General features: G+C 63.2%; 1 protein-coding gene across 1 annotated transcript in view; it reads left to right on the plus strand.

Annotated features, from left to right (window-relative positions):
* Positions 1-46: 46 nt before the first annotated feature.
* Positions 47-21,750, plus strand: part of HUWE1 (HECT, UBA and WWE domain containing E3 ubiquitin protein ligase 1) — a 119,610-nt gene continuing 97,906 nt past the window's right edge. Inside the window, exons 1-26 of the mRNA XM_072920178.1 lie at positions 47-283; positions 1,519-1,584; positions 2,552-2,623; positions 3,691-3,789; positions 5,175-5,381; positions 5,463-5,615; positions 5,707-5,769; positions 6,557-6,634; positions 6,720-6,767; positions 7,638-7,706; positions 7,786-7,885; positions 7,993-8,093; positions 9,257-9,407; positions 9,479-9,606; positions 9,680-9,820; positions 9,900-10,011; positions 10,112-10,231; positions 10,849-10,950; positions 11,036-11,116; positions 11,224-11,330; positions 14,519-14,696; positions 16,434-16,525; positions 16,609-16,820; positions 17,714-17,771; positions 17,862-18,038; positions 20,500-20,745. Coding sequence (XP_072776279.1) covers positions 2,579-2,623; positions 3,691-3,789; positions 5,175-5,381; positions 5,463-5,615; positions 5,707-5,769; positions 6,557-6,634; positions 6,720-6,767; positions 7,638-7,706; positions 7,786-7,885; positions 7,993-8,093; positions 9,257-9,407; positions 9,479-9,606; positions 9,680-9,820; positions 9,900-10,011; positions 10,112-10,231; positions 10,849-10,950; positions 11,036-11,116; positions 11,224-11,330; positions 14,519-14,696; positions 16,434-16,525; positions 16,609-16,820; positions 17,714-17,771; positions 17,862-18,038; positions 20,500-20,745 — 2,868 coding nt within the window. The 5' untranslated portion in view covers positions 47-283; positions 1,519-1,584; positions 2,552-2,578. The remainder of the gene's footprint in view (positions 284-1,518; positions 1,585-2,551; positions 2,624-3,690; positions 3,790-5,174; positions 5,382-5,462; positions 5,616-5,706; positions 5,770-6,556; positions 6,635-6,719; positions 6,768-7,637; positions 7,707-7,785; positions 7,886-7,992; positions 8,094-9,256; positions 9,408-9,478; positions 9,607-9,679; positions 9,821-9,899; positions 10,012-10,111; positions 10,232-10,848; positions 10,951-11,035; positions 11,117-11,223; positions 11,331-14,518; positions 14,697-16,433; positions 16,526-16,608; positions 16,821-17,713; positions 17,772-17,861; positions 18,039-20,499; positions 20,746-21,750) is intronic.

Here is a 21,750-nt window from a genome sequence, read left to right on the forward strand (position 1 = left end):
CTCCTCCGAGATCTTGTCCCTTTGGAGGAGCAGGGCCGAGCTCCAGTCTCGCGAGATTTGGAGCCGCTCTCAGCCGGCGCTCTCGCGAGATCAGCGCGCGCGCCGCCGCCGTTCCCGCCGCTGAGGCCGCGGCCGCGCTCCCCCCGCCCTCCCCCGCCCGCACCGGGGCCGCTCCCGCCGCCGCTCCCGCTCCTTCCTCTCCCTGTCTCTCTTTCTCGCGAGGCTTCGGGGCCGCGCTGCCGCCAGCGCCTCGCGAGATCTCGCTCTCCTCATCAGCGTGCCGGTGAGTGCCGGTGCTTGAGGGAACGGCGTGGGCCCGCGGCCTGTGAGGGGAGCGGGGGGGTTGAGCCGCTGTGTGGCGGGCAGGGCCTTCCACCCGTTCACCGTCAGCCCCACCCCCCCCCTCCTCCCGGTACGAGGCGGGATCCGTGAGGGGCCGCCTCCCCTCCCCCACACGCCTCACGAAATCTCGCGAGGCTTCGCCAAACACCCGCCCCACTGCTAGGCGCGTTCTCGCGAGACTAGGCCGCCGCGCCTCTCGCGTTCCTATTGGCTGCTGGCGGCGTTGCTCCGCCCCCACGCTACCTCCCGCGGCACCGCCTCCCCCGGTCCCGCCGGCCGCTCTCGCGGGATTTGCGGCAGCTCTCGCGAGATCTCGGGCCGCGGCCGGGGCTCAGTGTAAGATGGCGGCGGCGGCAGCGGCGGGACGGGCCCGGGCCGGGCTCTAACCCCCCCCCCCCTCCCCCCCGCTCTCCCCGCTCTCCCCGCCCGCTCAAGGTACCGGGGGCAGTGGGGCGGGGGGCTCGGCCCGGTGCTGCTGGGGGGCCCGCGGCATGGGGGGGGAATGGCGCCCGGCTCCGTCATGAGGGGCCCGCCCCCCCCTCCCACCGCCCCCCCACTCCCCGGCGGCCTCCCGTGATTTGGGGGCCGCTTTCCTCTTCTCACGGCCCCCCTTCCCCCGACCCTTGCGGTTTCTCCCCGTGCAGGTGCTCCTCGCGGGGACTCAGGCCCTCCCCTCCCGAGATTTGGGGTGTTTGGCCGCCCCTCCACCTCAATTTAGCTTTCTCACGTCTTTAGGTTTGCCTTGTATTTTAGGGGTACTTTCTGTGGTGCTCATTATTTAGGAGCCCCAGTGTCATTTCCACTCCCCCGCAATCCCCTCCCATCACTCAGGGTCTCCCTCATCGGTTTCCCGACATTTGGGGGACCCCTTTAGCGGCCCCCCCTTTTCCCATCCTTTAGGCTTTACAACCCCCTCTCCTTCAGATCCTTTAGGATTTGGGGGTCTCCTCATTGCCTCCTTAGCCCTTTTTTCTCTATTCGCATTATTTTCAGATTTTATAGCGATTTTGTGCTGTCTCTTCCCACCCTCGAGGTCCCCCACGCTGCGGTTTGGGGGATCCCTTTTTGGGATCCCTTTTTGGGATCCCATTTTTGGGATCAGCTCCCCCCATCATCACACGGGACCCCCCCAAACCCCCCAGGATTTCACACCCCCTCCCCAATTCCTCCCCGCAGCAGCTCCCGGCTCCCTCCCCCTCGCAGCGACCGGCCGGGCCGAGGATGGACTGGGAGTGATTCCCGGTAAGGGAACGGGGCTGGGGGGCGGCTGCAGAACCTCCCGAGGGGGCGGCGCGAGAGAATTTTGGGGGGCGGGTGTGGGGGGGGTCTCGCTTTGGGAAGGTTTTTTTTGGGGGGAAAACGGGCTGGAAGCTTCAAGCTTATTTTTGACACCTCCCCCCGGGCGGGCAGGGGGGGGGACACCCCAAAAACGGCCCCAACCCCCCCCAAAATGATGCGTCACTGTCACCGAACCGGCCGGGCCGGCGGGGGCGGGGGGGGGCACCGGGAGGGGGGTGGGGGAGCCCCGGCACGCGGCAGCCTCAGCCCTTAATTACCGGCCGTAATTATAGGCCTTAATTACAGCCCCTCGTCATTCCGCCGCGGGATTAATTGGGGGTGGGGGGGCTTTCGGAGACCCCCCCCCCGGGTACGGCGGGGTTTTGCACATTCATTGTTCAGCCGGTGCCGCGACGTCATCGGGCCGCGGCCGCCGCGGCGCCTGTCGGGACAACCGGGGCCCTGTCGGGACAACCGGGGCCCTGTCGGGACAACCGGGGCCTTGTCGGGACAACCGGGGCCCCGTCGGGACAACCGGGGCCCCGTCGGGACAACCGGGGCCCATTCGGGACAACCGGGGCCCCGTCGGGACAACCGGGGCCCCGTCGGGACAACCGGGGCCCATTCGGGACAACCGGGGCCCTGTCGGGACAGCGGGGCCCTGTCGGGACAACCGGGGCCCTGTCGGGACAACCGGGGCCCTGTCGGGACAACCGGGGCCCATTCGGGACAACCGGGGCCCTGTCGGGACAACCGGGGCCCTGTCGGGACAACCGGGGCCCATTCGGGACAACCGGGGCCCCGTCGGGACAACCGGGGCCGTGTCGGGACAACCGGGGCCCTGTCGGGACAGGTGGGGGCGGGGTTTGACCCGTTTTGGGGGGCAGCCCAGGTGTGACCCCCCCGTTCCCCCCACCACGTGTGGCCGCAGGCAGAGCACGAGGACCGGAACCCCAAAATGAAAGTGGATCGGACGAAACTGAAGAAAACCCCCACGGAGGCGGTGAGGGCTTGGGGACAGTCGGGGAGGGGCTGGGGACACTTGGGAAGGGGTTGGGGACAGTCAGGGAGGGTTGGGGACACTTGGGAAGGGGTTGGGGACAGTCAGGGAGGGGCTGGGGACACTTGGGAAGGGGTTGGGGACAGTCAGTGAGGAGCTGGGGACAGTCAGGGGTTGGGGACTGTCAGAGAGGGGTTGGGGACATTCAGAGACGGGCTGGGGACATTCAGAGAGAGGCTGGGGACCCTTGGGAAGACCTCAGGGACATTCAGTGAGGACTTGGGGACACTCGGGAAGGAGCTGGGGACACTCAGGAGGGGGTTGGGGACAGTCAGGAAGGGGCTGGGGACACTTGGGAAGGGGTTGGGGACAGTCAGTGAGGAGCTGGGGACAGTCAGGGGTTGGGGACTGTCAGAGAGGGGTTGGGGACACTCAGGAAGCAGCTGGGGACATTCAGAGAGAGGCTGGGGACCCTTGGGAAGACCTCAGGGACATTCAGTGAGGACTTGGGGACACTCGGGAAGGAGCTGGGGACACTCAGGAGGGGCTTGGGGACAGTCAGGGAGGGGCTGGGGACACTTAGGAAGGGGTTGGGGACAGTCAGGGGTTGGGGACAGTCAGGGGTTGGGGACAGTCAGGGGTTGGGGACTGTCAGAGAGGGGTTGGGGACACTCAGGAAGCAGCTGGGGACATTCAGAGAGGGGTTGGGGACCCTTGGGAAGACCTCAGGGACATTCAGTGAGGACTTGGGGACACTTGGGAAGGAGCTGGGGACACTCAGGAGGGGGTTGGGGACAGTCAGGGAGGGGCTGGGGACAATCAGAGAGGGGTCGGGGACACGGTTGTGGGGGAATTGGAGATGTCGGGGGGGAGTGGGGACATTGGGAAGGGAATGGAGGGTTTTGGGGACATCGAGGGGTGTTGGGGACACTCAGGGAGTGTTGAGGGGGCAGCAAAGGGCAGGAGTTGGAGACATTTGGGGGGTGGGGGCATTGAGGAGGGGTTTGGGGACAATGGGGGGTGTTGGGGACCCCACGAGGGGACAGTGCTGAGTTCCCTGTGCCCCTCAGCCCGCTGACTGCCGGGCCCTCATCGAGAAGCTGAAAGCTTGCAGCGATGAGCAGCTGGTGACAGAACTGCAGCAGATCAAGACATGGAACATTGGGAAGGTGGGAGGGGTCCCCAAAACCTGGGGAGGGTCCCCAAAACCTGGGGGGGTTCCCCAAAACCTGGGGGGTCCTAAGACACGGGGGAATTTCCCAAGGGATTGCTCACAGTTTGTCAGGGTGGTGCTGAGCTTGTCCCCAAACTGGTCACTGCCACTGGTGGGGTGTCACCCTGGGGCACCCCAGAGTGGTCCTGAAATGAGGGGGGTCCCTGGTTTCAGCTGAACCCCTGGAGCCCTCAGCGCTTGGGTGGGGCAGTTCTGGAGTTTTCTGGAGGTTTAGGAATGTGGGGGGGTTTCTACATTTCTTGCAGTGCACCCCAATGTTTGCCCCTCCCCTACTTTTTATTTATTTTTCTCCAAATTCGGTGGGGGGCTCACCAGCATCCTCACAGCCCCCCAGGAGCCCCCATTTCCTCCCCACCCTGGAGCTGTTTGGGCACAAATTTTCTCTCACAGACTCCTAAAACTCCAAGGAGGAGCCCCAATATGCCTAAAAACACCTTATAAACCCCAAAATACGTGGGGAGTACCTCAATTTCCCCCCAAAACCCGGGGAAAACCCAAATTCTCTCTCAAGTTTCTAAAACTCCAATTTTTTGCCCTGTATTGAGGAGGGGGCTGGGCTGAGGTCTGGGCTGTACCCAGGGGGTCCCAGGCTGTGCCCCCAGCCCCACATCCCCCCCTAACCCCCCCCAGTGCGAGCTGTACCACTGGGTGGATGTGGGGGGTTCCTGGGGGGCTCAGGGGGTCCCGGCTGTGCCCCCAGCCCCACATCTCCCCCCTAACCCCCCCAGTGCTAGCTGTACCACTGGGTGGATGTGGGGGGTTCATGAGGGGCTCAGGGGGTCCCGGGCTGTGCCCCCAGCCCCACATCCCTCCCCCCAATCCCCCCAGTGCGAGCTGCACCACTGGGTGGATATGGGGAGCTCAGGGGGTCCGGGCTGTGCCCCCAGCCCCACATCTCCCCCCTAACCCCCCCCAGTGCGAGCTGTACCACTGGGTGGATGTTGGGTGTTCATGGGGGGCTCAGGGGGTCCCGGCTGTGCCCCCAGCCCCACATCTCCCCCCTAACCCCCCCAGTGCGAGCTGTACCACTGGGTGGACCTGGGGGGTTCCTGGGGGGCTCAGGGGGTCCCGGGCTGTGCCCCCAGCCCCACATCTCCCCCCTAACCCCCCCAGTGCGAGCTGTACCACTGGGTGAATGTGGGGGTCTGGATTGGGGTCTGGGCTGTACCCAGGGGGTCCCGGCTGTGCCCCCAGACCCACATCTCCCCCCTAACCCCCCCAGTGCGAGCTGTACCACTGGGTGGATGTGGGGGGTTCATGGGGGGCTCAGGGGGTCCCGGCTGTGCCCCCAGCCCCACATCTCCCCCCTAACCCCCCCAGTGCGAGCTGTACCACTGGGTGGACCTGCTGGACCGCTTCGACGCGCTGCTGGCCGAGGCGGGCCGGCCGGTGGAGGCCATGAGCTGGATGCTGGCCTGCGACCGGCCCGAGCGCCAGCCCCTCAAGGCCCTGCTGCTGGCCCTGCTCAACTTCACGGCCCTGCTCATCGAGTACAGCTTCTCCCGCCACCTCTACAGCTCCATCGAGGTGCTCAGACCCCCAGCCCCGCCCTCCGCGTGTCCCCAGGCGTGTGACACGCTGCCTGACACGCCTGTCCTGTCCCCGCAGCACCTGACCACGCTGCTGGCCTCCTCGGACATGCACGTGGTGCTGGCCGTGCTCAACCTGCTCTACGTGTTCAGCAAACGCTCCAACTACATCACCCGCCTGGGCTCCGAGCGCCGCGGGCCCCTGCTGGCCCGCCTGCAGCACCTGGCCGAGGTGGGCGGGGTTTTTGGGGCGTTTTTGGGAGGGTTTTGAGGGATTTGGGGACTCAGCAGGGTGGGGCTGAGTTGGGCTGGTCTCCCTGCAGAGCTGGGGTGGAAAGGAGAATGGATTCGGGTTGGCTGAGTGCTGTCGGGACTTGCACATGATGGTGAGTGGCACCTGCGGGTCACCCTGAGCTCCTCTGGGTCACCTTGTCCTGTCCTGGGTATGCCAGAGCTTACCTGTGTCAGTTTATCCTGTCCTGGGGGGTCCCCAGAACTCACTTGTGTCACTTTGTCCTGTCCTTGGGGGGTCCCCAGAGCTCACCTGTGTCACTTTGTCCTGTTCTGGGGGTCCCCAGAGCTCACCTGTGTCAGTTTATCCTGTCCTGGGGGGTCCCCAGAGCTCACCTGTGTCACTTTTTCCTGTTCTGGGGGTCCCCAGAGCTCACCTGTGTCAGTTTATCCTGTCCTTGGGGGTCCGCAGAGCTCACCTGTGTCACTTTGTCCTGTTCTGGGGGGGTCCCCAGAGCTCACCTGTGTCCTTTGTCCTGTCCTGGGTGTTGCCAGAGCTCACCTGTGTCAGTTTATCCTGTCCTTGGGGGGTCCCCAGAACTCACCTGTGTCACCTTTTCTTGTCCTGGGGGTCCCCAGAGCTCACCTGTGTCACTTTGTCCTGTCCTGGGGCGTCCCCAGAGCTCACCTGTGTCACTTTGTCCTCTTTTGGGAGTCCCCCAAACTCACCTGTGTTCTCCTGTCCTGTCCTGGGGCACACACGTGACCTTGTGTGCCTTTGTCACATCCTGAGGCCCCTTGATGCCATCCTGGGGTCCCCAGCGCTGTCTTACCCCTCTGTGTCACCTCCCATGTCCCCAGCACCGCTTTGTCACCCCTGTTGCGTCCCCCCAGGGGAGGGGACCCTGCTGTCCCCATCTCACCCCTGTGACCCCTCCCCAGAAATACCCCCCCAGTGCCACCACCCTGCACTTCGAGTTCTACGCCGAGCCGGGCGTCGAGGTGAAGGTGGACAAGAGGGTGAGTGACACTGGGGACATTTGGGGGTCACGAGGAGGCCCCCAAAGCACCGGGGCCACCCCTTGACCTCCTGTGACCCCTGCAGGCCACCAGCACCACCTTGCACTACATCCACATCGAGCAGCTGGACAAGGTGAGCGTGGGGGGCACCTTGATTTGGGGGGGGTCTCTGCTTGGGCCAGGGCTCCCCCACGCCCTACACTGCCCTTTTGTTCCTGCCCCCCAGTTTTGTCCTCTGCCCCCCACATTTTGTTCTCCGCACTCAATCTTGACCCTCCGCACCCCAGTTTTGTTCTCTGTTCCTCAGTTTTGTCCCCTGAACCCCATTTTGTCCCTTGCACCCCAGTTTTGTTCTCTGTTCCTCAGTTTTGTCCCCTGAACCCCATTTTGTCCCTTGCACCCCAGTTTTGTTCTCTGTTCCTCAGTTTTGTCCCCTGAACCCCATTTTGTCCCTTGCACCCCAGTTTTGTTCTCTGGCCCCCAGTCTTGTCCCCTGAACCCCATTTTGTCCTTTGCACCCCAGTTTTGTTCTCTGTTCCTCAGTTTTGTCCCCTGAACCCCATTTTGTCCCTTGCACCCCAGTTTTGTTCTCTGTTCCTCAGTTTTGTCCCCTGAACCCCATTTTGTCCCTTGCACCCCAGTTTTGTTCTCTGTTCCTCAGTTTTGTCCCCTGAACCCCATTTTGTCCCTTGCACCCCAGTTTTGTTCTCTGTTCCTCAGTTTTGTCCCCTGAACCCCATTTTGTCCCTTGCACCCCAGTTTTGTTCTCTGTTCCTCAGTTTTGTCCCCTGAACCCCATTTTGTCCCTTGCACCCCAGTTTTGTTCTCTGTTCCTCAGTTTTGTCCCCTGAACCCCATTTTGTCCCTTGCACCCCAGTTTTGTTCTCTGGCCCCCAGTCTTGTCTGTCCACACCCCAGTTTTGTCCCCTCCCCTCCCAGTTTTGTTTCCTGCCCTCCAATTTTGCTTCTGCCCCTCCCTATTTCTCTTTTTCTTCTCCCGCAGATTTCAGAGAGCCCCTCGGAGATCATGGAGTCCCTGACCAAGATGTACAGCATCCCCAAGGACAAACAGGTGCGTGGGGTGACATCGAGGGTTGTGGGGTGACCCCCAGACCCTCCTGACCACCCCAAATCCTCTGTCCCCCTCTCAGATGCTGCTGTTCACCCACATCCGCCTGGCCCACGGCTTCTCCAACCACAAGAAGCGGCTGCAGGCGGTGCAGGCGCGGCTCCACGCCATCTCCATCCTGGGTGGGCCTTCGTTAGGGCTTGTTTTAATTGGGGGATGGCTTTGGGGGGGTTCAGGGGCTGCTCTGTGGGGGTCCTGGGGCAGTTGGGGTGACCCCCCGTCTCCGCAGTGTACTCCAACGCGCTGCAGGAGTCGGCCAACAGCATCCTGTACAACGGGCTGATCGAGGAGCTGGTGGACGTGCTGCAGATCACCGACAAGCAGCTGATGGTGAGACCTGGGGACGCCTGGGGCCGAGCCCTGTCCCTTCAGCTGTCCCTCTGTGTGTCCCTGTGTGTCCCCTCAGCTGCTCCTTCATCTGTCCCGTTACCTGTTCCCTGACCTGTCCTTTTGGCTGTTCTTTTATTTGTCTCTTCATCTGCCCCCTTCACCTGTTTCCTCAGATGTCCCCTTGTGATTCCTTTTGTCTGTCCCCTTGTGTGTCCCCTCAGCTGTCCGTTCACCTGTCTCCTTGTGTGTTCCCTCACCTGTCCCTTTGTGTGTCCCCTCACCTGTCTCCTTGTGTGTTCCCTCACCTGTCCCTTTGTGTGTCCCCTCACCTGTCTCCTTGTGTGTTCCCTCACCTGTCTCCTTGTGTGTCCCCTCGCCTGTCCCTTTGTGTGTCCCCTCACCTGTCTCCTCGTGTGTCCCCTCACCTGTCTTCTCGTGTGTCCCCTCAGCTGTCCCCTTGTGTGTCCCCTCACCTGTGTCCCTGTGTGTCCCCTCACCTGTCCCCTTGTGTGTCCCCTTACCTGTGTCCCTGTGTGTCCCCTCACCTGTCCCTTTGTGTGTCCCCTCACCTGTCCCCTTGTGTGTCCCCTCACCTGTGTCCCTGTGTGTCCCCTCACCTGTCTCCCTGTGTGTCCCCTCAGCTGTCTCCCTGTGTGTCCCCTTAGCTGTCTCCTTGTGTGTCCCCTCACCTGTCCCCTTGTGTGTCCCCTCACCTGTCCCTTTGTGTGTCCCCTCACCTGTCCCCTTGTGTGTCCCCTCACCTGTCCCTTTGTGTGTTCCTTCACTGACTTGCTGCACATGCTGCTCACCAAGGATCTGAATGTGGCTCACCTGTCCTGCAGCTGTCACCTCACTTGTCCTGCATGTGTCACCTCACTTGTCTCACATCTGTCACCTAACATGTCCTGTACGTTCCTACACCTCTCGCGCTCCTGTCATTTCACCTGTGCTGTATCTGTATCTTTATCTTGTGTATCTCCTCTGCACATGCTGCCTATCGAGGACATGAGTGTCCCTCACCTGTCCCACACCTGTTCCTTCCCTGTCACATCACCTGTCCCCGTGTATCCCCTCACTGATGTCACTGTGCTGCACCTGTTGCTCATCAAGGACACGAGTGTCCCTCCCCTGTCCCTCACGTGTCCCTCTCCTGTCCCTGCCAGGACATCAAGGCGGCGTCCCTGCGGACGCTGACGTCCATCGTGCACCTGGAGCGCACGCCGAAGCTCAGCAGCATCATCGACTGCACCGGCACCGCCTCCTACCACGGCTTCCTGCCCGTGCTGGTGCGCAACTGCATCCAGGCCATGATCGGTGCGTGCCGGGGGGCTGGGGGGTCACCTGGAGGGGTGTTACCTGCCCTAACCACACCTGTACACCCCCAGACCCTTCCATGGAGCCCTACCCCCACCAGTTCGCCACGGCGCTCTTCTCCTTCCTGTACCACCTGGCCAGCTACGACGCGGGCGGCGAGGCGCTGGTGTCGTGCGGCATGATGGAGGCGCTGCTCAAGGTGAGCTCTTCTCACCTGTGGGTTCTCTGGGGTGCCTCGGGGATTGCCTCACCTGCCTCTGTCCCCTCGCCAGGTGATCAAGTTCCTGGGGGACGAGCAGGACCAGATCACGTTCGTCACGCGGGCGGTGCGGGTGGTGGATCTCATCACCAACCTGGACATGGCCGCCTTCCAGTCGCACAGCGGGCTGTCCATCTTCATCTACCGCCTCGAGGTGCTGCCCCCCCTTCCCCTGCCCTGCTTTTGGGGGTCCCCTGGGGTGGTTTGGGGTGCTGAGGCTCTGTCCCCCCCAGCACGAGGTGGACCTGTGCCGTCGCGAGTGTCCCTTTGTCATCAAGCCCAAAGTGCAGCGCCCGCCTGCTGCCACCCTGCCCGAGGGCGAGGACATGGAGACGGACATGGAGGGTGAGCAGCGGGGTGGGAGCAGCGGTGTCCCCGCTGCGGTGTCACCTGTTCCCTCCGTGGTGTCACCTGTTCCCCCTGCAATGTCACCGTCCCCCCGCAGTGACCGACGTGGCCATGGAGAGCAGCCCCGGCCCCTCTGCTGAGGCCCGGCCAGACCCGGTGCCACCAGCCCCGCCAGCCGTGCCCAGCACCAGCGCTGCCACCCCCTCCCCGCGCGGCGGTAGGTGCCTCCCGGGGCTGGGGACACGGTGGGGACAGCGGGGACTTCACTGGACCCCAGTTCCTTCCCTGTATGGACACCCCAATTCCTCCTGTTACAGACACCCCAGTTCCTCCTGTTACAGACACCCCAGTTCCTCCTGTTACAGACACCCCAATTCCTCCTATACAGACACCCGAATTTTTCCTATATGGACACCCCAATTCTTGCTATATGGACACACAAATTTGTCTTGTGTGGTCACCCCAATTCTTGCTATATGGACACACAAATTTGTCTTGTATGGCCACCCCAAATCCTCCTATACGACACCCAAATCCTCCTACATGGACGCTCCAATTCCTTCTCTATATGGACATCCTAATTCCTATTTTATGGACACCCCAGTTCGATCCCTATGTGGATATCCGAATTCTCCCTACATGGACACCCCAATCCCTTCCTTATATGGACACCCCAGTGCCATCCCTATATGGACACCCCATTTCCTTCCCCATGTGAACACCCCAATTCCCCCCCTACGAAGACCCCAAATCCTTTTCCACATCTGCTTTGCTCCCTGGGGACACCCCAATTTCCTCACGTGCCCCCCAATCCTCTCCCCGTGTCCCCCCCAGGAGTGCAGTGCATCCCCCAGCGCGCCGCTTTGCTCAAATCCATGCTGAACTTCCTCAAAAAAGCCATCCAAGACCCCGCCTTCTCCGACGGCATCCGGCACGGTGGGTGGTCCCCGATGTCCCCAAACCCCGCCGGGGTGGGGTGGGGTGGCAGGGGCGGTGGCACTGACCGCGCGTGTCCCCGCAGTGATGGACGGCTCGCTGCCCACCTCGCTGAAGCACATCATCAGCAACGCCGAGTACTACGGCCCCTCGCTGTTCCTGCTGGGTGAGCCACGCCCCGGCCCCACCTGGGCAGCGCGGGGCGGGCACGGAGCGGGGACCCCGCCAGGTGCTCTACCTGCCCTCAGTGCCCCCCTCTCTCCTCCGCCGCAGCGACCGAGGTGGTGACGGTCTTCGTGTTCCAGGAGCCCTCGCTGCTGTCCTCGCTGCAGGACAACGGCCTCACCGACGTCATGCTGCACGCTCTGCTCATCAAGGACGTGAGTGGGGCTCACCTGTGCTACCTGTCACCTGTCCTGCACCTGTCCCCTATGTCCTTGTATCCCTTTATCTGCCCTCTGGCTTGTCCTCCTGTGTATCCTCTCACCGACGTCACGCTGCACGCTCTGCTCATCAAGGACGTGAGTGGGGCTCACCTGTGCTACCTGTCACCTGTCCCCTGTGTCCTTGTATCCCTTTATCTGCCCTCTCGCTTGTCCTCCTATGTATCCTCTCACTGACATCACGCTGCACGCTCTGCTCATCAAGGACGTGAGTGGGGCTCACCTGTGCTGTCACCTGTCCTGCACCTGTCCCCTGTGTCCTTGTGTGTCCCTTTATCTGCCCTCTGGCTTGTCCTCCTGTGTATCCTCTCACCGACATCACGCTGCACGCTCTGCTCATCAAGGATGTGAGTGGGGCTCACCTGTGCTACCTGTCACCTGTCCTGCACCTGTCCCCTGTGTCCTTGTGTGTCCCTTTATCTGCCCTCTGGCTTGTCCTCCTGTGTATCCTCTCACCGACGTCACGCTGCACGCTCTGCTCATCGAGGATGTGAGTGGGGCTCACCTGTGCTACCTGTCACCTGTCCTACACCTGTCACCTCGCCTATCCTACACTTGTCACCTGTCTCCTTGTCTATCCCTTCATCTGCTCCCTCACCTGTTTCCTTGCGTATCCTCTCGCTGCACGTGCTGCTCACGGAGGCCATGAGCGAGGTCACTCACCTGTCCAGCACCTGTCCTCACCTCTGTCGCCTCATTTGTCCTCTCGCTGTCCCATCAGCTGTCTCTGTGCTGCTCCCACACCTGTCCCATGCTGTGCACCCTCCCACACCTGCCCTGCACCTGCCACTTGTTTGTTCCATCTCCTGTTCCATTTCCTGGCTCTGTTCCTGTCCCCTGACTTGTCTCCTCACCTGTTCCCTCATTTCTGTCCTTGTGTTTCCCAGCACCTGTGTCCCCTCACCTGTCTTCACATCTGTTCCACTTCCTGCCCTGCACCTGTTCCACCACTGCTGCCACATCTGCCCTTCCCTTCTCCCCACACCTGCTCTGCACCTGTCCTGTTTCCCCTCCTGCACCTGCTCCAGGTCTGCCTCTGTCCCCACACCTGTCCCGTGCCTGCCACCTGTGCTGGTGCCACACCTGCCCCAGCTCCTCCCAGACCTGCCTCCCTGTCTGCTGCTCACCTGCCCATGCTGGTGCCGCACCTGCCCGGTGTCTGTCCCAGCTCTGCCCCACACCTGCCCGGTGTCTGCCCCACCACCTGCCCCACACCAGGTGTGCCCCGAGCTCCTGACCTGGCCCAGGTGTGCCCCACCACCTGCCCCACACCAGGTGTGCCCCAGCCCCTGCCCCACACCAGGTGTGCCCCCAGCCCCTGACCTGGCCCAGGTGTGCCCCCAGCCCCTGCCCCACACCAGGTGTGCCCCCAGCCCCTGCCCCACACCAGGTGTGCCCCCAGCCCCTGCCCCACATCAGGTGTGCCCCGAGCTCCTGACCTGGCCCAGGTGTGCCCCCAGCCCCTGCCCCACACCAGGTGTGCCCTGAGCCCCTGACCCGCACCAGGTGTGCCCCGAGCTCCTGACCTGGCCCAGGTGTGCCCCAGCCCCTGCCCCACATCAGGTGTGCCCCCAGCCCCTGACCCGCACCAGGTATGCCCCCAGCCCCTGACCCGCACCAGGTGTGCCCCCAGCTCCTGCCCCACATCAGGTGTGCCCCCAGCCCCTGACCTGGCCCAGGTGTGCCCCCACCACCTGCCCCACACCAGGTGTGCCCCCAGCCCCTGCCCCACACCAGGTGTGCCCTGAGCTCCTGACCTGGCCCAGGTGTGCCCCCAGCCCCTGCCCCACACCAGGTGTGCCCCGAGCGCCTCACCTGGCCCAGGTGTGCCCCCAGCCCCTGACCTGGCCCAGGTGTGCCCCGAGCTCCTGACCTGGCCCAGGTGTGCCCCCAGCCCGTGCCCCACATCAGGTGTGCCCCCAGCCCCTGACCTGGCCCAGGTGTGCCCCCAGCCCCTGACCTGGCCCAGGTGTGCCCCGAGCTCCTGACCTGGCCCAGGTGTGCCCCCAGCTCCTGCCCCACACCAGGTGTGCCCCCAGCTCCTGACCTGGCCCAGGTGTGCCCCCAGCTCCTGCCCCACACCAGGTGTGCCCCCAGCCCCTGACCTGGCCCAGGTGTGCCCCCAGCCCCTGCCCCACACCAGGTGTGCCCCGAGCTCCTGACCTGGCCCAGGTGTGCCCCGAGCTCCTGCCCCACACCAGGTGTGCCCCCAGTCCCTGACCTGGCCCAGGTGTGCCCCGAGCTCCTGACCTGGCCCAGGTGTGCCCCCAGCCCCTGCCCCACATCAGGTGTGCCCTGAGCTTCTGACCTGGCCCAGGTGTGCCCCCAGCCCCTGCCCCACACCAGGTGTGCCCCGAGCCCCTGACCTGGCCCAGGTGTGCCCCCAGCCCCTGCCCCACACCAGGTGTGCCCCGAGTTCCTGACCTGGCCCAGGTGTGCCCCGAGCTCCTGACCTGGCCCAGGTGTGCCCCCAGCCCCTGCCCCACATCAGGTGTGCCCTCAGCCCCTGCCCCACATCAGGTGTGCCCTCAGCCCCTGCCCCACATCAGGTGTGCCCCCAGCCCCTGCCCCACATCAGGTGTGCCCCCAGCTCCTGCCCCACATCAGGTGTGCCCCCAGCCCCACATCAGGTGTGCCCCGAGCTCCTGACCCGGCCCAGGTGTGCCCCAGCCCCTGCCCCACACCAGGTGTGCCCCGAGCTCCTGACCTGGCCCAGGTGTGCCCCCAGCCCCTCACCCTGCCCCGTGCGTGCCCCACACCTGCCCCAGGTGTGGTACAGCCCCTCACCCTGCCCCATGCGTGCCCCACACCTGCCCCAGGTGTGGTACAGCCCCTCACCTGCCCTGTGCATGCCCCGGGTGTGCCCCAGTCCCTCACCCTGCCCCATGCGTGCCCCACACCTGCCCCAGGTGTGGTACAGCCCCTCACCTGCCCCGTGCGTGCCCCAGACCTGCCCCAGGTGTGCCCCAGCCCCTCACCTGCCCCGTGCGTGCCCCACACCTGCCCCAGGTGTGCCGTAACCCCTCACCTGCCCTGTGCATGCCCCAGGTGTGGTACAGCCCCTCACCTGCCCCGTGCGTGCCCCACACCTGCCCCAGGTGTGCCGTAACCCCTCACCTGCGCAGGTGCCAGCGACACGGGAGGTGCTGGGCTCGCTGCCCAACGTGTTCAGCGCGCTGTGCCTGAACGCGCGGGGGCTGCAGAGCTTCGTGCAGTGCCAGCCCTTCGAGCGCCTCTTCAAGGTGCTGCTGTCCCCCGACTACCTGCCCGCCATGCGGCGCCGCCGCAGCTCCGACCCCCTCGGTGAGCGCGGCACTGCCGGGGACTGGGGGTACTGGGGGTACCGGGGTACTGGGGATACCGGGGGACTGGAGGTACTGGGGACAATGGGGGGCTGAGGGTACTGGGGATACTGGGGATACTGGGATACTGGGATACTGGGAATGCTGGGGGACTGAGGACACTGGGGATACCAGGGATACTGGAAATTCTGGGGGTGCTGGGGGACTGGGGATACCGGGGATAATGGGATACTGGGGGGCTGAGGGTACTGGGGATACTTGGAGTACTGGGGGCACTGGGGACATTGGAGGACTGAGGGTACTGGGGATACTGGGATATTGAGGGCACTGGGATACTGGGAATGCTGGGGGATTGAGGACACTGGGGATACCAGGGGTACTGGGGATACTGGGGACACTGGGATACTGGAGGTACTGGGATACTGAGGGCACTGGGATACTGGGAATGCTGGGGGACTGAGGACACTGGGGATACCAGGGGTACTGGGGATACTGGGATTACTGGGAATGCTGGGGGATATTGGGGACACTGGGGGACTGAGGACACTGGGGATACTGGGGATAATGGGGGACACTGGGATACTGGTAATGCTGGGGGGTACTGGGGATACCAGGGGTACTGGGAGTACTGGGGATACCGGGGATACTGGGGGTACTGGGATACTGGGGGTACTAGGAATACTGGGGACACTGGGGGACTGAGGACACTGGGGATACTTGGAGTACTGGGAATACTGGGGACACTGGGGGGCTGAGGGTACTGGGGACACTGGGGTACTGGGAATGCTGGGGGACTGAGGACACTGGGGATACCAGGGGTACTGGGAATACTGGGGACACTGGGATACTGGAGGTACTGGGAATACTGGGGACACTGGGATACTGGGAATGCTGGGGGACTGAGGACACTGGGGATATCAGGGATACTGGGGGTACTGGGAATTCTGGGGGATACTGGGGACACTGGGGGACTGAGGACACTGGGGATACCGGGGGTACTGGGGATACTGGGATTACTGGGAATGCTGGGGGATATTGGGGACACTGGGGGACTGAGGACACTGGGGATACCGGGGATAATGGGGGACACTGGGATACTGGTAATGCTGGGGGATACTGGAGGTACTGGGGACACTGGGGGGGCTGAGGGTACTGGGGATACTTGGAGTACTGGGAATACTGGGGACACTGGGATACTGGGAATGCTGGGGGACTGAGGACAGTGGGGATATCAGGGATACTGGGAGTACTGGGGATACTGAGGGCACTGGGATACTGGGAATGCTGGGGGACTGAGGACACTGGGGATACCAGGGGTACTGGGAATACTGGGAGTACTGGGAATGCTGGGGGACACTGGGGACACTGGGGATACTGGAAATTCTGGGGGTGCTGGGGGACTGGGGATACCGGGGATAATGGGGGACACTGGGATACTGGGAATGCTGGGGGATACTGGGGTACTGGGGACACTAGGGATACCAGGGATTCCAGGGGTACTGGGGACACTGGGGGGCTGAGGACCCTGGGGATACTGGGGACACTGGGGATCCCACCAGCTGTTTAGTAACATACCATCTTAACATTTAAATAGCTCTCTCATTTTTTGGGGGCATTTGTGCTTATATTAGGCATCATCCCCTATTTGTTTAACTCCCAAAAGCACTTCTGCTCCCCTCAAAACCTGCTCTGCACCCCCAAAGCCTGTTCTGCCCCCCCAAACACTCTCTGCCCCCAGGTGACACAGCCTCCAACCTGGGCAGCGCCGTGGACGAGCTGATGCGGCACCAGCCCACGCTCAAGACCGATGCCACCACCGCCATCATCAAGGTGACAACCTGGGGACACTTGTGGGACTTCGGGGCCCCCCAAAAGTCTGGCCAGGCCCCCCCTAAATGCCATCCCCTCCGCAGCTGCTGGAGGAGATCTGCAGCCTGGGCCGGGACCCCAAGTACATCTGCCAGAAGCCGTCGATGCAGAAGGCGGACGGGACAGCGGCCGCGCCGCCCCCGCGCTCGCCCCACGCCGCCGAGGAGGCCTCGAGCGAGGATGAGGAGGAGGAAGAAGTGCAGGCCATGCAGAGCTTCGGGGCTGCCCAGCAGAGCGAGGCAGAGCCCAGCCAGACGTGAGCAGGACAGGGCGGGCTGGGGGGGTCCTGGGTGTCCCTAAAGATCTGGAGTGTCCCCAGGTCACTTTAGTGTCCCCAGGAATCTCTGTTCAGTGCTGGTTTTTGGATGGTCTGGGGTGGAGAGGATCCTAGGGGAGCTGAGGAAGGGTCTGGGAGGTCCTGGGGAAGCTGGGGAAGGGTCTGGAGGATCCTGGGGGAGCTGGGGAGGGGTCTGGCGGAGCTGGGGAAGCTGGGGAAGGGTGTGGAGGATCCTGGGGGAGCTGAGGAGGGGTCTGGGGGATCCTGGGGAAGCTGGGGAAGGGTCTGGAGGATCCTGGGGGAGCTGGGGAGGGGTCTGGGGGAGCTGGGGAAGGGTCTGGATGATTCTGGGGGAGCTGAGGAGGGGTCTGGGGGATCCTGGGGGAGCTGGGAAGGGCTGTGGAGGGTTCTGAGGGAGCTGGGTAGGGGTCTAGGGGAGCTGGGGAAGGGTCTAGAGGATCCTGGGGGAGCTGGAGAGGGGTCTGGGGGAGCTGGGGAAGGGTCTGGAGGATCCTGGGGGAGCTGAGGAGGGGTCTGGGGGATCCTGGGGGAGCTCGGAAGGGCTGTGGAGGCTTCTGAGGGAGCTGGGTAGGGGTCTAGGGGAGCTGGGGAAGGGTCTAGAGGATCCTGGGGGAGCTGGGGAAGGGGTTCAGCCTGGAGAAGAGAGACCGGGGAAAAATTTAGGCTGGAAATAGGCAAAAACTTCCCAGAAAGGGTCTGGCAGAGAAGAGTTAAAGCCAAGCCTGAATGTGACACTTGGTGGTGATGGGATGGTCGCAGAGATCTCTCCCAGCCTCATTAACTCTGATTTTATGTTCTGGGGGGATCACACTCCCCTCACCATCCCCTCACCATCCCCTCTGCGCTTGCAGCGTGGTGGGCACGGAGGAGCGCATCCCCATCCCGCTCATGGACTACATCCTCAACGTGGTGAGGCCCAGCACTGTCCCTGCGGGGTCCCCCTGGTCCTGACCCCCCTCTGAGGGGGTTCAGAGCCCCCCTGACCCCCTTTTGTCCCAGATGAAGTTCGTGGAGTCCATCCTGAGCAACAACACCACGGACGATCACTGCCAGGAGTTCGTGGCCCAGCGGGGGCTGCGCCCGCTCGTCACCATCCTGGGGCTGCCCAACCTGCCCGTGGACTTCCCCACCTCTGCAGCCTGCCAGGCCGTGGCTGGGGTCTGCAAATCCATCCTGGTACGGCTGGGGGGCTGCAAATCCTTCCTGGGGGGCTGCAAATCCTTCCTGGGGGGCTGCAAATCTGTCCTGGGGTCTGCAAATCCATCCTGGTACGGCTGGGGGGCTGCAAATCCATCCTGGGGGGCTGCAAATCTGTCCTGGGGGGCTGCAAATCCTTCCTGGGGGGCTGAAAATCTGTCCTGGGGGGCTGCAAATCTGTCCTGGGGGCTGCAAATCCTTCCTGGGGGGCTGCAAATCCATCCTGGTATGGCTGGGGGGCTGCAGATCCTTCCTGGGGGGCTGAAAATCTGTCCTGGGGGCTGCAAATCTGTCCTGGGGGCTGCAAATCCTTCCTGGGGGCTGCAAATCTGTCCTGGGGGCTGCAAATCTGTCCTGGGGGCTGCAAATCCATCCTGGTATGGCTGGGGGGCTGCAAATCCTTCCTGGGGGGCTGCAAATCTGTCCTGGGGGCTGCAAATCTGTCCTGGGGGCTGCAAATCTGTCCTGGGGGCTGCAAATCCTTCCTGGGGGGCTGCAAATCTGTCCTGAGGGGCTGCAAATCCTTCCTGGGGGGCTGCAAATCCTTCCTGGGGGGCTGCAAATCCTTCCTGGGGGGCTGCAGATCCGTCCTGGGGGCTGCAAATCCTTCCTGGGGGGCTGCAAATCTGTCCTGGGGGACTGAAAATCTGTCCTGAGGGGCTGCAAATCCTTCCTGGGGGCTGCAAATCTGTCCTGGGGGGCTGAAAATCTGTCCTGGGGGGCTGCAAATCTATCCTGAGGGACTGAAAATATGTCCTGAGGGGCTGCAAATCCATCTTGGGGTGCTACAAATCTATCCTGGTGTGGGCTGGGGGCACTGTGGGGGCTGAAGATTTATCCTGGGGGTCTCAGGGGTCTGCAAATCCATCCTGGTATGGCTGGGGGGCTGCAAATCCATCCTGGAATGGACCCTGATGAGTCTCTGTCCCCTCTGTGGCCTCAGTCACTGTCCCAAGAGCCCAGGGACTGCAGGAGGGTTCAGTGACCCCCTCAGTGACCCCGATGTCCCCTCTCTGTCCCCTCCACGAGCCCAGGGTGCTGCAGGAGGGTTCAGTGACCCTCAGGAGGGTTCAGTGACCCCGATGTCCCCTCTTTATCCCCCCCAGACTCTCTCCCACGAGCCCAGGGTGCTGCAGGAGGGTTCAGTGACCCCCAGGAGGGTTCAGTGACCCCCTCAGTGACCCTGATGTCCCCTCTCTGTCCCCCCAGACTCTCTCCCACGAGCCCAGGGTGCTGCAGGAGGGTTCAGTGACCCCCAGGAGGGTTCAGTGACCCCCTCAGTGACCCCGATGTCCCCTCTCTGTCCCCTCCACGAGCCCAGGGTGCTGCAGGAGGGTTCAGTGACCCCCTCAGTGACCCCAATGTCCCCTCTCTGTCCCCCCAGACTCTCCCCCACGAGCCCAAGGTGCTGCAGGAGGGTTCAGTGACCCCCAGGAGGGTTCAGTCACCCCGATGTCCCCTCTTTATCCCCCCCAGACTCTCCCCCACAAGCCCAAGGTGCTGCAGGAGGGTTCAGTGACCCTCAGGAGGGTTCAGTGACCCCCATGTCCCCTCTCTGTCCCCCCAGACTCTCTCCCACGAGCCCAGGGTGCTGCAGGAGGGTTCAGTGACCCCCTCAGTGACCCCAGTGTCCCCTCTCTGTCCCCCCAGACTCTCCCCCACGAGCCCAGGGTGCTGCAGGAGGGTTCAGTGACCCCCAGGAGGGTTCAGTGACCCCGATGTCCCCTTTCTGTCCCCCCAGACTCTCCCCCACGAGCCAAAGGTGCTGCAGGAGGGTTCAGTGACCCTCAGGAGGGTTCAGTGACCCCCTCAGTGACCCCGATGTCCCCTCTCTGTCCCCCCAGACTCTCTCCCACGAGCCCAGGGTGCTGCAGGAGGGTTCAGTGACCCCCTCAGTGACCCCGATGTCCCCTCTTTATCCCCCCCAGACCCTCTCCCATGAGCCCAGGGTGCTGCAGGAGGGTTCAGTGACCCTCAGGAGGGTTCAGTGACCCCCTCAGTGACCCCGATGTCCCCTCTCTGTCCCCCCAGACTCTCTCCCACAAGCCCAGGGTGCTGCAGGAGGGTTCAGTGACCCCCTCAGTGACCCCGATGTCCCCTCTTTATCCCCCCAGACTCTCTCCCACGAGCCCAGGGTGCTGCAGGAGGGTTCAGTGACCCCAATGTCCCCTCTTTATCCCCCCCAGACTCTCTCCCACAAGCCCAGGGTGCTGCAGGAGGGTTCAGTGACCCTCAGGAGGGTTCAGTGACCCCGATGTCCCCTCTCTGTCCCCTCCACGAGTCCAGGGTGCTGCAGGAGGGTTCAGTGACCCCGATGTCCCCTCTCTGCCCCCCCAGACTCTCCCCCATGAGCCCAGGGTGCTGCAGGAGGGCTCAGTGACCCTCAGGAGGGTTCAGTGACCCCCTCAGTGACCCCGATGTCCCCTCTCTGTCCCCCCAGACTCTCTCCCACGAGCCCAAGGTGCTGCAGGAGGGGCTGGTGCAGCTGGAGGCCGTGCTGTCGGCGCTGGAGCCGCTGCACCGGCCCATCGAGGCCCCGGGGGGCTCGGTGCTGCTGCGGGAGCTGGCCGGGGCCGGGGCCGTGCCCGATGCCACCCTCTCGGCCCAGGCCACCCCCCTGCTGCACGCCCTGACCGCCGCCCACGCCTTCATCATGATGTTCGTGCACACCTGCAGGGTGGGACAGGTAACGGGGGAGAGACTTGGGGGGTTGAGTGGGGTTTGGGGAGGTTTGAGTGGGGTTTGGAAGGGGTTTGAGGGGTTTGAATGGGGTTTGGGGAGGTTTGGAAGGGGTTTGGTGGGGGGTTGAATGGGGTTTGGGGAGGTTTGAGTGGGGTTTGGAAGGGGTTTGGGTGGGTGTTGAATGGGGTTTGGGGTGTTTGAGTGGGGTTTTGGGGTGGGACAGGTAATGGGGGAGAGACTTGGGGGGTTGGGTGGGGTTTGGGGAGGTTTGAGTGGGGTTTGGAAGGGGTTTGAATGGGGTTTGGGGTGTTTGAGTGGGGTTTGGAAGGGGTTTGAGGGGTTTGAGTGGGGTTTGGTGGGGGTTTGGTGAAGGGTTGAATGGGGTTTGGGGGGTTTGAGTGGGGTTTGGAAAGGGTTTGGGGGGTTTTAAAAAGGGTTTGGGGGTTTTGAGTGGGGTTTGGGAGTGGGACAGGTAATGGGGGAGAGACTTGGGGGGGTTGAGTGGGGTTTGGGGAGGTTTGAGGGGTTTGAATGGGGTTTGGAAGGGGTTTGGTGGGGGGTTGAATGGAGTTTGGGGGGTTTGAGTGGGGTTTGGGAGTGGGATAGGTAATGGGGGAGAGACTTGGGGGGTTGGGGTGGGGTTTGGGGAGGTTTGAGTGGGGTTTGGAAGGGGTTTGGTGAAGGGTTGAATGGGGTTTGGGGGGTTTGAGTGGGGTTTTGGGGGGTTTTGTGGGGTTTTGGGGTGGGACAGGTAATGGGGGAGAGACTTGGGGGGGTTGGGGTGAGGTTTGGGGAGGTTTGAGTGGGGTTTGGAAGGGGTTTGGGGGGGTTTTAAAAAGGGTTTGGGGGTTTTGAGTGGGGTTTGGGAGTGGGACAGGTAATGGGGGAGAGACTTGGGGGGGTTGAGTGGGGTTTGGAAGGGGTTTGAGGGGTTTGGAAGGGGTTTGGTGGGGGTTGAATAGGGTTTGGGGGGTTTGAATGGGGTTTTGGGGTGGGACAGGTAATGGGG

This window comes from Taeniopygia guttata, chromosome 31, assembly GCF_048771995.1.
Source record: "Taeniopygia guttata chromosome 31, bTaeGut7.mat, whole genome shotgun sequence".
NCBI classification, from domain to species: domain Eukaryota; kingdom Metazoa; phylum Chordata; class Aves; order Passeriformes; family Estrildidae; genus Taeniopygia; species Taeniopygia guttata.